Raw genomic sequence first — 13515 nt, forward strand, 5'->3', positions numbered from 1 at the left:
ATTAAGGCAAAAACTTTGTGTGAGACGGTCTCACGGGTCGTAGTTGTGAGACGGATCTCTTATTTGGGTCATCCATGAAAAAGTATAATTTTTTATGCTAAGAGTATTACTTCTTATTGTGAATATGGATAGGGTTGACCCGTCTCACAGATTAAGATCCGTGAGACGGTCTCACATGAGACCTACTCTTTTATTAATCTTCGTGGGCTTTTATGATTAATTGTGTATTTTGGGAAGTCGTGAAAAATTCGATACAAATAATATATATATATATATATATTTGGTGAAAAAAAAAAATGAAAATGAGACCACCCCCCTGGCGAAAGTCGTTTGTCGACAAAGACATCGCTTTTCTTTGAAACCCGCTGTTTACTCAGGCGTTGACTCCATAAACTTATCAACGACCCACGTTTTCATTAAATTTCCAAAAGGATACGTGGGGAAGCCGCTCAAAGAGAATTCAATGCCTCAATTTTCTCAGGAAGGCTGGGAATCCGAGCTACAAGCATAGTTCAGAGACAAGAATCGAAATCATATATATTACAGGTAATAACTGATCGTTTATATATGTTCATCTTTATTTGTATGAGCTTCAAAAATCAAAATATTCATGTACGTTCATGGCAGAATTTAAGTGGGCGAAGTTGGAGTGAAGGATAAAACTAATTAAACTGCAAAGCTTGAAAATGGGCCGAAATCACGTTTCGGAGACGGCGACCTCCCAAACTCCCTCTCTCCATTAGATTCTTGAATTGATCATCTGTTGTTTTCACTCTATGCGTAGCACTTTGAAAAAATTGTTTGAATATGTAAGTACCAAATAACAGAGAATTGTATGTTTCGGATATATATGTTGTTTGCGGTGATGTAACACTTAACACAACACACATCGGAATAAATAATTTATCACACAAATACTTTATGTAAAAATATTTTTTAAGTAAATAAATTAAGACACAATACATGTAAACGGGTGCTTATGATTCTGTATATTTGTTTCTCTAGTTAACATGCGTGTGGGAGACATGCATATAATAATTCTTAAGCCCACCTATCTCGACCGACCTTGAGCTTTGAGCTTTCTATTCTTTGAAGAAAATTATTCTTCTCCTCTGTTGTATTTATATACGTAGTATTCATCTTGCTGTAATGTATCTGATGTGGGCTTGAAAAAATACAGGGAAAATCGATATCAATATGGCACAGGTCCTCTAGCTAGTGTAGTTCATTATGGCAAATTGATATCATTATGAGACTGAGAGGTTAATGGATGATTGAGGAAATATATGGATTAGAGATTTGATAGATTGTATCTTAAAATGGAAAGAAATGACGGTGCAGCTGATATTCTTCTTGATATTGCTCAATCAACATATGGAGCAGTAGTTGCTGCAGGAAAAGTCCATATTCAGAAGGAGAATTTCAAGAAATACTCAATTTTCTTGGAGAAAACAGCAATTTTTCTACGAAAGTTGTCCGAGTTCAAAGTGCAAAATCTTGATTCCTTTGATAGTGCTATTGCGAATCTTAAACAAGAAATAAAATTTGCAAAGCATCTTTCTGCGGAATGCAGCAAGCGGAATAAAATCTATCTCCTCCTAAGTTGTAGGAGGATTGCAAAGGAAATAGAGAAAAGTACTAACAATATTGGTCGAGTTATGAGCATATTCTGTTTAGGAACTTTGGAGGTCTCATCTGAAACAAAGGATCAGATTTTGAATCTGTGCAAAGATATGGAGAACACCCAGTATCAAGTACCAGCAATAGAGGAAGAAATCTTGCAGAAAATAGAAACCGGTATAGAAGAGCGGAATGTTGATAGTTCCTATGCGAGTGATTTGCTGAATGGTATCTGTGGGTATATAGGAATCTCAAACGAAAATGAGGAACTAAAGATAGTATTCAAAAATTTCAAGGATGAGATAGACAGCCTCGAATCGAGGGCAGAGGCTTTACGGATGGAACAGATCATTGTACTGCTAGGAAATGCTGATATAGTCACGACCCCTAAAGAAAAGAAGATAAAGTATTTTACAAAACGCGACTCGTTAGGGAGGCAGCAATTGGAACCTCTCCAGTCATTTTACTGTCCGATAACCGGTGATGTCATGGTGGATCCTGTGGAGACTTTTTCTGGGCAGACGTTCGAGAGAGAAGCAATCGAGAAATGGTTGGAGGAAGGGAATCACTTCTGCCCGTTGACAAAAACTTCGTTGAGTAAATCATCCCTACGACCAAACAGAAGACTTCGAGAATCTATCGAAGAGTGGAGAAAGCGAAATATCATGATCCGCATAGCTTCTATGAAATCTGAAATCCAGTCAAGTGATGAGATGGAACAGCTAAATGCTCTCAAGAAACTGCACGGATATTGCATAATGAGTGAGCTGCACAGGGAATGGATTGTAATGGAGGACTATATACCAATTCTCGCCAGCCTTCTTTCTCTAAAAAGTAGTGAATTTAGAGTGCATTCTTTGGCCATTCTTTACTCCCTTGCAAAGGATGGAGATGATAACAAGGTAGATGTCTTTATCTATAATTTTGAATTATTTTCATTTATTTCAGTATTTGATCCTGAAAAACCAAAGGACATATTTTGGAATCAAATTTGATATAATTAAAATTATAATGCCTAGTTGATATCATTTTATCAGGAGAGGATTGGTAACGTAAACCACTGCATCAAATACATAGTTCGCTCTCTTGCACGTAAGGTTGATGAAAGTATACTAGCATTGCAACTGCTTTTGGAACTGTCGAAAAGTAGATTTGTTAACCTAATTGGGAGTGAGCGTGGTTGCATACTTCTCCTTGTCACTTTAGCAAGCAGTGATGATACTCGAGCTTTGGAACACGCTAAGAAGATTTTGGACAACCTAGCACACCTTGATCAGAATGTTATACAGATGGCACGGGCGAAATATTTTGAACCTTTATTGCAGCGTCTCTGTGAAGGTATATGTTCAACATCATCTTGGTATCATTTGAACTTTACGAATTACCTACATATGATAATCTGATACCCACAATACAAAACTGTGTGATTGAATAATGGTAATATTTGGTTAGTTTTGACCGATTGATTTAGGGGGTCAATAATTATTTCAAAGCTTCTCTAGCAACTATCGCATAAACCGAAATCATTATGATGAATTTGATGTCCCCTCAATGTTCAGAGTCGATTTAACTTTCTCATCACTGAATCTTTATATGTGGTTGGTGGCTTCAAAAGCTGAATTTAATCTGGTTGACATGTCTGTTCAGGACCTACAAGTATGCAAGTGATTATGGCCGAGACGTTGGGCGAGATTGAACTGACTGATCATAACAAGCTTTGTCTTTCTAGAGAGGGGGTGTTAAAGCCACTTCTTAATATGCTTCATAATAGTGATATAGACGTAAATAAAGCAGCCGTTAAAGCTCTACAGAACCTCTCAGGAGTGGCACAGAATGGGCTGCAACTAATTAAAGAAGGTGCTAAAGATCCATTATTTGAGCTTCTCTTTAATCACAACTTGTCGTTCCCTGACTTCCGTGAAAATGTCGCGAAAACGATCATGCACTTAGCCATTTCGACGACTACACAAAAAGCGTTTGAGGATCAGATTTCACTTTTGGAAAGCGAGGAGGATGTTTTTAAATTGTTCTCTCTTATTTCATTAACTGAACCTGATATGCAACAAACACTCCTTCTCACGTTCCAAGCTTTGTGTAAGTCGTCTTCCGGTTTTGCTGTAAGGACTAACCTGAGACAGGTGACATCAGCTCTTTCCAATCTTCGTTTTCTTTCATTTATACCTGAAATATAAGTTATCTTGTTATATTTGATTCAAAGAGTCACCTAATGATACGTTTTTCTTGCCTTTTCCATTTGCTAGATCTGTGCTGTCAAAGTACTGATCCAATTATGGGAATTTGAAGACCTTTCTCTGAGGGAAAACTCTGTAAAATTGTTCTATAATCTAATTCAAGATGGTGGCCATTCAACGTTCTCGGAGCATACAAACAAGAAATGCATTAGTACTTTGGTAACTATAATCAGAAGTCCCACTAATGAAGAAGAATTATCTGCTGCAGTGGGCATAATCTCTCGTCTCCCACACGATCCTCAGACATATCAGAATCTTCTAGAACTTGGAGCTCTAAAAGCCGTCATTGATTGCCTCGCTTGCAGAAGCACTCACGCTTCAGATAAGAAAGGGATCATAGAAAACGCTACCGAATCCCTATGTCGTTTCACGGTTCCCTCGAATCTTGAATGCCAAAAAAAAGTAGCAGAATCAGGAATCATCCCTGATCTGGTGTCACTACTTGAATCCGGAACTTCTTGTACCAAACAAAATGTAGCTATCACGCTGAAACAGTTGTCGGAAAACACAAGCAAGTTGACCTTCATGGACAAAAAAAGTCCTTTCTTCAGTTGTTGTTTGAAGTCTCCAGAAACTACCTGTCCTTTACACGGTGGGATTTGTACCATCGAATCATCATTCTGCCTTTTGGAGGCTCGTGCTGTGAGACCCCTTCTGCTCGTAATGGATGAATCAGACACCCGCGCTCGTGAATCTGCCTTAGATGCGATTTTAACGTTGGTTGTCGATGGTGAAAACCTGCAGAAAGGATCCAAGATTCTTGATGAAGCTGGCGTTGTACCTAAAATAATCAAGACTTTGGATTCGTCTAGCTCGGGTATGCAAGAAAAAGCACTCGGTGCATTACAGCGGATATTTAAACTCGTCGAATTCAGAACTAAGTATGGGAAATCTGCAGAGATGTTTCTAGTGGAAATCACTCAGAGGGGGAGTGGTATCGCAAAATCTTTGGCTGCCAGAATACTGGTTCAGTTGGGTGTACTGCATGAACAGTCAACTTTTTTCTGATGATGCATGTTTTTTTGTTCGTATTATTATTGTGATAATTTTTGTATTTGATCTTGGAGATGATGAATATAGTTATAGTAATGGTTTGGAATTTTTTTCAGTGAAAAGTTTTCTGTTATTCGAGTTTTAACCATTGAAATAATATCATATTGATAAGAATCACATGTTCAAAAATCAATGGCAAAAACTTGAGTGAGACGGTCTCACGAATCGTATTTTGCGAAACAAATCTCTTATTAGGTCATTCATGGAAAAATATTCTTATTTGGGTCATTCATGGAAAAATATTACTTTTTATGCAAAGAGTATTATTTTTATTGAGAATATCGGTAAGGTTAACCCGTCTCATAGATAAAGATTCGTGAGACCGTCTTATAGATAAATATTCGAGACACGATCACACAAGATACCTGTCCTCAATCAAAAGAGTTAATTCAAACACAATCATTCCATTAATTATGTTAAAATTATATTTTGGAGCATAAATATCATCCACAGCTTGGCACGTACTTCATTCTGCATCTATTCATCTGGTATACGTGGTAGTTCATATAATCATATTTTGTATTTGAAAGATTTAATTTGTTATTGTGATTTTTATAAGTTTTTGTAAAAATAAAAAAAAATCTTGAGAAGTGTGAATAACTAAAAGTTGAATATAAAATATTTTTTTCGTTTTTTAATTAAGTGTTTGAAATTATAACCATTCTAGAGGAATTTCATACATAGAAGCTAAAATGAATTAAATATGGATGAAATATGAATTTGATTATAAAATTTGTTTTTTCAATTTTTTTTTGATTCAATTCCATGTCACAAAAAATTAGTTTTAACTATTTGAACTGATATGCGTTTTAATTTCAGCTCTCTGAACATTAAAATCAAGAATTATATTACATACACTTAATTTAAGTTGATTGATACTCAATTTAAGTCACTTGATACTTGGAATCATTTATATCACATTTTCAACCATATGTACCTTACTGACCAAAATAATTGTTAACAAATATGTCATACCAAAAAATTATAATTATATACTCAATTTGATTCAATTAATACTTTTTTTTTGGTATATTTGTGATATAATCCCAACTATATTTATTGAAGCGATACTTGGTTTGAAATCTCCAACATCACAGTTAAATGTATGTTCAGTTCATGTCAGACCGAAACTCTCTGAAATCTCTGATTCACACAAAAAATGTTTCTACACTTAGTTTGCCCACAATTATTTTTCAGGTGAAATTTGGTAAAAAAAAAAAATTGGATTATATATATGATAACGTAGAACCAATTAGTTTAGATCTGATATAAAATATAAAATTTTGAGTATAAAAGTAAAACAACTATATTAATATCAATATTTACTACACTTGTTTGTATGCTCAAATATCATATATTAGTATCTGATATGAAAATGTTTATGCTGAAATAATCATATATTAGTACCACATATTTATACCAAATTTTCATTTGAAAATACATGTGTCATTAATACCAAAATTAGTTATACACGTTCAGACAGTCAAAAATAATATATTAGTGTCGTATCTTAAATATTTAGTATTCAAATACATTATATTAATACCATATTTTCAAAGTTTTGTACCAAATTTTTCATCTGAAAAACGTGTCATTAATATCAAATTTATTATATATATTTGAGTACTCAAAATCATATATTAGTGTTAGATCTAAAAAATTTAATTTTGAAATGGCAAAAACTTGTGTTAGACGGTCTCACGGGTCGTTTTTGTGAGACGGATCTCTTATTTGGGTCATCCATGAAAAAATATTATTTTTTATGCTAAGAGTATTACTTTATATTGTGAATATGAGTAGGGTTGACCCGCCTCACAGATTAAGATCCGTAAGACGGTCTCACATGAAATCTACTCTTTTGAAATATAATATATGTTCCAAATTTCCAATGTAATTCATCTGAAAAACACATGTGAGTTGAGAGAATGCATAAAAAAAGAATCGATATATTCCCCTTTTTGAATCAACTAGTCATGTTGTTTTCCCTAAATTACTCGCGTTTCTAACAACAAATTCGAGTCGCGTTTTTCTGAGTTAATTATATCCAGAGCCACGTCGGTCTCCGGCGCAGCTAAAAAAGCCGGCACCAGTATCAACTAATAATGTACTTTACGAAGCCGTTTTGGAGCGACAGCCTGACCGCGGAGTCGGAAGCCGAGCCCCAATCGCCGGTACTTGAGCTCGTGAAATCGCTGGACAAGCAGAGACTGTATAGAGAGGTGACGCTCGCGCTCCGAACCGGGTTACGGGAAGCGCGCGCGGAGTTTTCTTTCCTTCGAATTCGCGGACTCCGTAGCATTCTCAAGTTCCTCCGATCCGTCGCCGAGTCGGATGATATGATAGATCTGTTTCGTCACTCGCAATCCATTCCTGAACTCCAGGGTAATTTTCATCAATTTGCTCCATGTGCTTTTCTAGAAGTTTTTAATAACTTGTGTTCATGTGGTAGCAATTCAAATATGAGATTAATGTATTTGACTGGTTTATGTTTGTCGGTTATTCATATTAGCAAGCCTAATAGATGGAGTTCAATGGTGGCGAATTTCATCTGTGATTGCTAATTTACTTTAAAGTGCAGGTGTGATTGTGAACCATACGATTTAATGAATCTTCTGGCAACGTTTCAATTTCGTATGGAACTTGATACTGTGTTTGAGCTTGATTTGATTGGCAAAGAATTAAATTCAAACCTGGTAGCTTGAGTAGCTTTACATTTCTGCTGTAATTCATGATCTATACAATAGGCAGTGAACCCAGATCTTAGGAGATATAATCATTAATCTCGAGTAATTTTATCCCATTTCAGCCCTATAATTGAAGCTAAATATTGGAGCCTCGACTGCCTCAGATGCCGGTGTTCCCTTTATTGCATAAGCATATATGTTCTTTAAATTTTGGACCGACTTTGTGTGTATATCATCTTGAAGAAATATCCAGTATAGTGAACGAATGAACTTTAGAGATATTTATTTAATGTATTAGCTTCTTATTTTTTATGTAAGTCATATTTAAAAAGAATACTCCACTTATTTTAATAGGAAAAATCGCTTGGATATTTATTTTACTTGAATTTGCTTTCATGGATTCAAAAGGTGGTGTTTCTCTTGTAGAACCGCATTATTTGGATCGGCAATTTATCATGATGTTGTTATCCAATGATGACACAGGGAGTAATTTTGATGTAAGTAACTAGAATTTGTATGTGACTGGTATCGTGCATGTTACAGTGGTTCCTGTTCTGTTTCAACATTCTCTTAAAGAGATGGAAGACCAGACAGTGACATGTTTGGATCACATATTTACTGTTGAACCCATGAATATAACCAGTCCTTCGACTGATGCTGAAGTGGCTCTTGCACTGCGAGTTCTTGAAGGATGCTGTCTTCTTCACGGAGAGAGTGCAATCTCGGCTCATCAACACAAGGCGATAGCCGTATGTGTATACAAGATACTTTTTGCATTGGTCTGGTTATTGTCCAATGATACTTAGAATGCTGAAGAACGTTTGTTCTAACTTTTTAGTTCTTAGCACACCTTTTCCGAAAATTAAGAAGTGAACACATCCAAGACTTTATCTTCTATATATATATAATCGCCGTATGTGTATACAAGATACTTTTTGCATTGGTCTGGTTATTGTCCAATGATACTTAGAATGCTGAAGAACGTTTGTTCTAACTTTTTAGTTCTTAGCACACCTTTTCCGAAAATTAAGAAGTGAACACATCCAAGACTTTATCTTCTATATATATATATATATATATATATATATATATATATATATATATATATATATATATATATATATATATTATATATATATATATATATATATATATATATATCTATATTGTGTTTGGTTCCTCAATATTTTTGAAAAGTTCAATAAAAATGTGAATTGTGTTTACTAATACTTGCCTTCGTAGAGAAGGAAAAACCTGAGATTAGATTTGGAGAAAGCCGTATCTTGTTACAACTTATAATTCAATACCATTATTTACATTTTTATGTATCATTTTAGTTATTTTGGTGTTTTACACAAACTTGGGCTCACCAGATTTTACTTATTTTTTTTTTATCTATCATCAATCAGGTTTTGATGAATATATGGTCCACTCGTGGAGTACTTGAGCATGGTGCATGCCTGGATGCTTTCATAACAATTATGCTAGATTCTTCTTCCAATCAAATGGTAGGCCTCATTCATTATATCACTACAAAAATGGTTGGAAAAGTCCGTTTCATAAATAATTTCATTTGTATCCTCACACCCATGCTAAGTTATTTTCGTAATGGACATTTGAAGGCTTCATCATTGATATTTATCGCTTGATTACATGCCAGGACTTTGAGGAATGCGACATCATTGAGGAAGTTGCTATGCTTATTAGAGATAAACAAGTGGATGAAAATCTAAGGTATCTTTGTTCCATGATATATCTTCAAAATCTTGCACACTTCGTGTTGGCTTCTGCAATCTGAATTCCATTATGTTTGTATTCTTGCACGCACCCCTCCATCTCTCTCACTCGTCTGATGGAATGGTATGCAATCAGGCTGAAATGTGGGGAGTTTCTGTTGCTAATCATTGGGCATCTAAATGGAAGAAAAACACCTCCCGTGGTCAGAATACACGAGGACATAAGGCGATTCCTAGGGGAAAAATCTGCCTCCTTAATATGGGCAGCAAGTCAAATTGGATCGACCCAGAATCCAGAGGAAAGATTGACAGCTTTGCATATTCAAGCCAGAAGGGTGCTTGACTCAGTTGATATTTACTGAATGCAAATTCAAGAATGGAGCTGTTCGAAATTTAGAATTTATTCAACTCTCATGAGCATGTTGATGTCACCCACACCGTGAGTGGTTATTTGTTGTTATAGTACATTTGTACAGAATATTTGCAGCATTGAAATATATCCTAGACATGTTTCAATTTCATCTGTGCTGTTAAATTATCCAAAACATCATAAATCTCTTTTGCTCTTTTGTGAGTTAAGTCAAATGCCATAAACACATGAGTTTCATCTTTATCCTCAATCCAACTGCACCCTGGATTTTTTTGCATTTGTTCATCCTTCATATGTTTTCTTATCCTTTTAAGCCGATGCCATCTAGCAGTAGAAGCATATAGATTTGCAAGCATCACATAGTTCGCTGAATTGTTTGGTTCCAACTCGAAAAGCTTAGATGCTGCCATTTCGCCTAGATCCATATCCCCATGAATAACACAACTGTTTAGCAAAGCAGCCCAAAGCACCGTATCCGGATTCATAGGCATACTGTCGATCACTTTGCAAGCTTGTTTGAGTTCGCCAGCACGACTTAGAAGGTCAACCATACATGTATAGTGTTTTAAGGTTGGTGTTACACCATAATTCCCCATCAAATCAAAGAACTCTACTCCTGTATCCACTGCTCCTGCGTGAACACATGACGAAAGAACAGCTAGGAAAGTCACATTGTCTGGTGTACAACCATCCATCAGCATGTCACGGAAGAAAGCAATCCCATCCTCTCCATATCCATGCATCGCATATGCATTTAGCATCGCATTTTGGGTAACCAAATTATAGCTTCTTCCATTAGTCCTTGAATGAATTAGTTTTGCACGGTTGATCGTACCACACTTGGCATACATATCTATCAGAGCTGCTACAATATAAGCATCTGATTCAAATCCACATCTGATGGCATAAGCGTGAATTTGCTTGCCCCGTTCGATCGTGGCTAACCTTGAGCATGCAGGTAAAACTATACCGACAGTATATATATCAGGTTTCACTTTTGAAGCCTGCATCTCAGAGACCAACTGCAGAGCCGACTCATGGTGATCATTCTCCACATATCCTGCGATTATTCCGTTCCATGTATATACATTAGGCTCAAATCCATCGGCTCTCATCTGCTGCAAACAGGTTTGCATATTTTCCATCTGGTTGCATCGAGAATAACCAGAAATTAAAGCATTCCATATCACTATATCTCTTTCCTGTACTCCCTGTAAGGCTATTTCTGCAGATTCCAGTTCCTGGCATCTGCAGTACATGTCTACTAATGCTCCACTCACGAACAGATTTGACTCGAGGCCTTTGATGATGCAATATGAATGAATTGCCTCACCTAATAGGAGAGATTCCGAGTCAGCGCAAGCACCAAGAGCACTCCCCAAGGTAAATGAGTCTGGTTCAACTTCTCCCTTTTGAATTAATTCTGTGAACATTCTCAAAGCCTCTGTGAATCTGAAATTATCTGCGAACCCCGAAATCATTGTGTTCCAAGTAATCAAATCCTTCCTTACACCTTCACCCTCCATTCGATCAAATAGCTTTTTTGCCTTTAGAATCATCCCGTTATCACAATACCCTGCTATCATAGTATTATAAGATACCTCATCTCTCACCGAAAACTTCAAAAAGATCTTGTAAGCACTTTCCATATCGCCAATCCTCCTGTAAAGATCAACTAATCCATTAACAACATAAGGACTAGACATAAATCCATGTCTTGTTATGTATCCATAGATTTCTTTCCCCAATCTCAATTTTTTCAATCTTGCGCTGGCTGGAAGAACGCTTGCTAATATACGTGCATTCGGATGACATCCTGAAGCTCTCATTTTGTACAGCAAATCAAGTGCTTGCTGGTCGTATCCATTCTGAGCAAACCCACTGATCAAAGCGCTCCAAGAAACAAGGTTTGGAGTTGAGTTACTCTGTTTCGACATCGCCTCCGAAAATTCCATTGCTTCAAAGACCATCCCATTAGCAGCACAGGCTGTAACCATTGAATTCCAGGAAACACAATCCCTTGTCGACATTTTACTCAAAATCCTCTTGGCGTCGTCCAAACTCCCACATTTTCCATACATATCAATCAACGAATTCCCCACGTAATTATGAGAAGACACTCCAATTTTCAACACCATACCGTGTATCTGTCTCCCCAATTCAACCCCTCCATATCCCCCACATATCTTCGACACCACTGGGAAGACGAAAAACTCCAACTCAACATCCTCGAACAGCAACTCCTCAAAATAAATAAAAGCTTCGTGAAAGAGCCGATTATCTAAACACAGGTTAAGAATCGCTGTGTATGTGTACAAGTTCCTGTCAGGCATTTTGTCGAACACTCGAACAACATCCTCGAGACTACCACATTTACCATACATTTGCATCAATTTAGTCCCGACAAACTCTCGCATGTGGAACCCATTTTTGAGCAAGTGAGCGTGAACCTGTTTTCCATATCCTATGGAGCTGCAGGAATCGAGTACGGTAGCATACGCAGTGGAATTTATATCTCCATCGAGCTTGCATCTTATCGGGTTTTGCAATGAAATTCCGTTGGCGGGCTTGCTCCACACAAATGGCGGCGGTTGGGTGGTCAAATTCATATGGATATATTCTTTAATACGAAAATTAATTGAATTGGAGTCCTCGGAAGTTGAAGCTTGAACTGAAAACTTACCGATTCATATATGGCTGCAACACCACTTATCTGCATCCATACGACAATGCAACAATAATAAAATACGAACATAAATCAGATGAAGGAGGGGGATCCTAGCTCAAACGATTAGGTTGCGTTTTGGTTGATCCATTATTTATCTTGTCTAGATAAGTAAAATTATAAATTTCAAATTTTATATTTTTATAAAATATTTCATGTAAGTTAATATAAATTTCAAATTCATCCAATAAAAGTATTATTTAAAATAAATTTTAAATTGTGTTATTAATGAATATATAAATAAATAATGTGTGAATTTAAGATTCGATCAATTGTTTCACTGCAAACAATAAAACTATAATAGAAATTTATGGTTCATCCTCTACAAACACTACCTAATAATTATATTCAAAAGCTTCTTAAAATTATGTCAATTTATGGTTTTTGGTATCGATGTTGGTTCGATCGATGTAGTAAGGGACTATTTTGACTGCATGTCAATTATCAATGTTTGGCCAAGTATATTTTCAAGTGGGGTATTTCACCATGGAATCACACCAGTTTGGTCAACCATGGGTCGTTAGATCTTACATAAAGTCAGTACCTCGATATGAGATCATATTAATTAGTTCGACTCGATTAAAACCCTTGATTTATGATACCAACTTTTTCCAAATATCTATAGCCTACTTGAATGTCGCTGAAACAAATCTATTTTCGTTCTAATTGTTATGCTGAATTTTCTTAGACCCAAACATGAAACAACTGTAATGAGTAGTAGTAGTAGTAGTAGTAGACCACCGGAGGCAGCTAGCGTTCGAGACCAATTTTGCAAATATAGGATGTTTAAGTATGGGAGCTGGTAAACATTTTCACAGAAAAGAAATTATTTTTTTTAATAAAATAATTGTGGTGGGTAGTGGGCCGATTCATAAGAGGATTCAGTGACTTGGAGAGGATACTTTTTCAGCACGCCTGTCGGATGAGAATGTTTGTCGGCCATACCTTTTCTAATTAAATATAAAAATGTTATTATTAAAATGCTGAAATTTGCTATTGCCAAGTCAAAACTATCAAGTCAAGATAGGTTTTAGTACACACTCTGTGTGTGTATATATATATATATCACACATAT

The 13515-nt window shown here is 36.0% G+C and overlaps 3 protein-coding genes across 3 annotated transcripts; 2 read left to right on the forward strand and 1 right to left on the reverse strand.

Moving 5' to 3' along the window:
• Positions 1-388: 388 nt before the first annotated feature.
• On the forward strand, positions 389-4987 carry LOC140822659 (U-box domain-containing protein 44-like). Its single transcript, XM_073183485.1, has 5 exons — positions 389-546; positions 1181-2522; positions 2658-2958; positions 3268-3758; positions 3882-4987. Exons 2-5 carry the CDS (start codon positions 1320-1322, stop codon positions 4878-4880), a joined length of 2994 nt encoding a protein of 997 aa, XP_073039586.1. The 5' UTR covers positions 389-546; positions 1181-1319; the 3' UTR covers positions 4881-4987.
• Positions 4988-6906: 1919 nt separating this feature from the next.
• LOC140822664 (uncharacterized) lies at positions 6907-9866 on the forward strand. The gene is made up of 5 exons (XM_073183488.1): positions 6907-7307; positions 8153-8358; positions 9019-9117; positions 9270-9343; positions 9482-9866. The coding sequence occupies exons 1-5, from the start codon at positions 7028-7030 to the stop codon at positions 9705-9707; spliced, it is 885 nt and encodes a 294-aa protein (XP_073039589.1). The 5' UTR covers positions 6907-7027; the 3' UTR covers positions 9708-9866.
• On the reverse strand, positions 9847-12527 carry LOC140822663 (pentatricopeptide repeat-containing protein At2g13600-like). The gene has a single exon (XM_073183487.1). The coding sequence runs from the start codon at positions 12322-12324 to the stop codon at positions 9847-9849; it is 2478 nt and encodes an 825-aa protein (XP_073039588.1). The 5' UTR covers positions 12325-12527.
• Positions 12528-13515: the final 988 nt, after the last annotated feature.

The sequence above is a fragment of the Primulina eburnea genome, unplaced genomic scaffold (assembly GCF_022965805.1).
Source record: "Primulina eburnea isolate SZY01 unplaced genomic scaffold, ASM2296580v1 ctg973_ERROPOS9739907, whole genome shotgun sequence".
Lineage (NCBI taxonomy): Eukaryota > Viridiplantae > Streptophyta > Magnoliopsida > Lamiales > Gesneriaceae > Primulina > Primulina eburnea.

Excerpts from the sequence above, each read along its gene's own strand:
- LOC140822659 (XM_073183485.1), top strand. The coding sequence starts at position 1,320 with ATGGAAAGAAATGACGGTGCAGCTGATATTCTTCTTGATATTGCTCAA. Across the intron at positions 2,959-3,267 it reads ATTGCAGCGTCTCTGTGAAG|GACCTACAAGTATGCAAGTG; the intron begins GTATATGTTCAA and ends ATGTCTGTTCAG. Across the intron at positions 3,759-3,881 it reads TAAGGACTAACCTGAGACAG|ATCTGTGCTGTCAAAGTACT; the intron begins GTGACATCAGCT and ends TCCATTTGCTAG.
- LOC140822664 (XM_073183488.1), top strand. The coding sequence starts at position 7,028 with ATGTACTTTACGAAGCCGTTTTGGAGCGACAGCCTGACCGCGGAGTCG. Across the intron at positions 8,359-9,018 it reads ATCAACACAAGGCGATAGCC|GTTTTGATGAATATATGGTC; the intron begins GTATGTGTATAC and ends ATCATCAATCAG. Across the intron at positions 9,344-9,481 it reads CAAGTGGATGAAAATCTAAG|GCTGAAATGTGGGGAGTTTC; the intron begins GTATCTTTGTTC and ends GTATGCAATCAG.
- LOC140822663 (XM_073183487.1), bottom strand. The coding sequence starts at position 12,324 with ATGAATTTGACCACCCAACCGCCGCCATTTGTGTGGAGCAAGCCCGCC.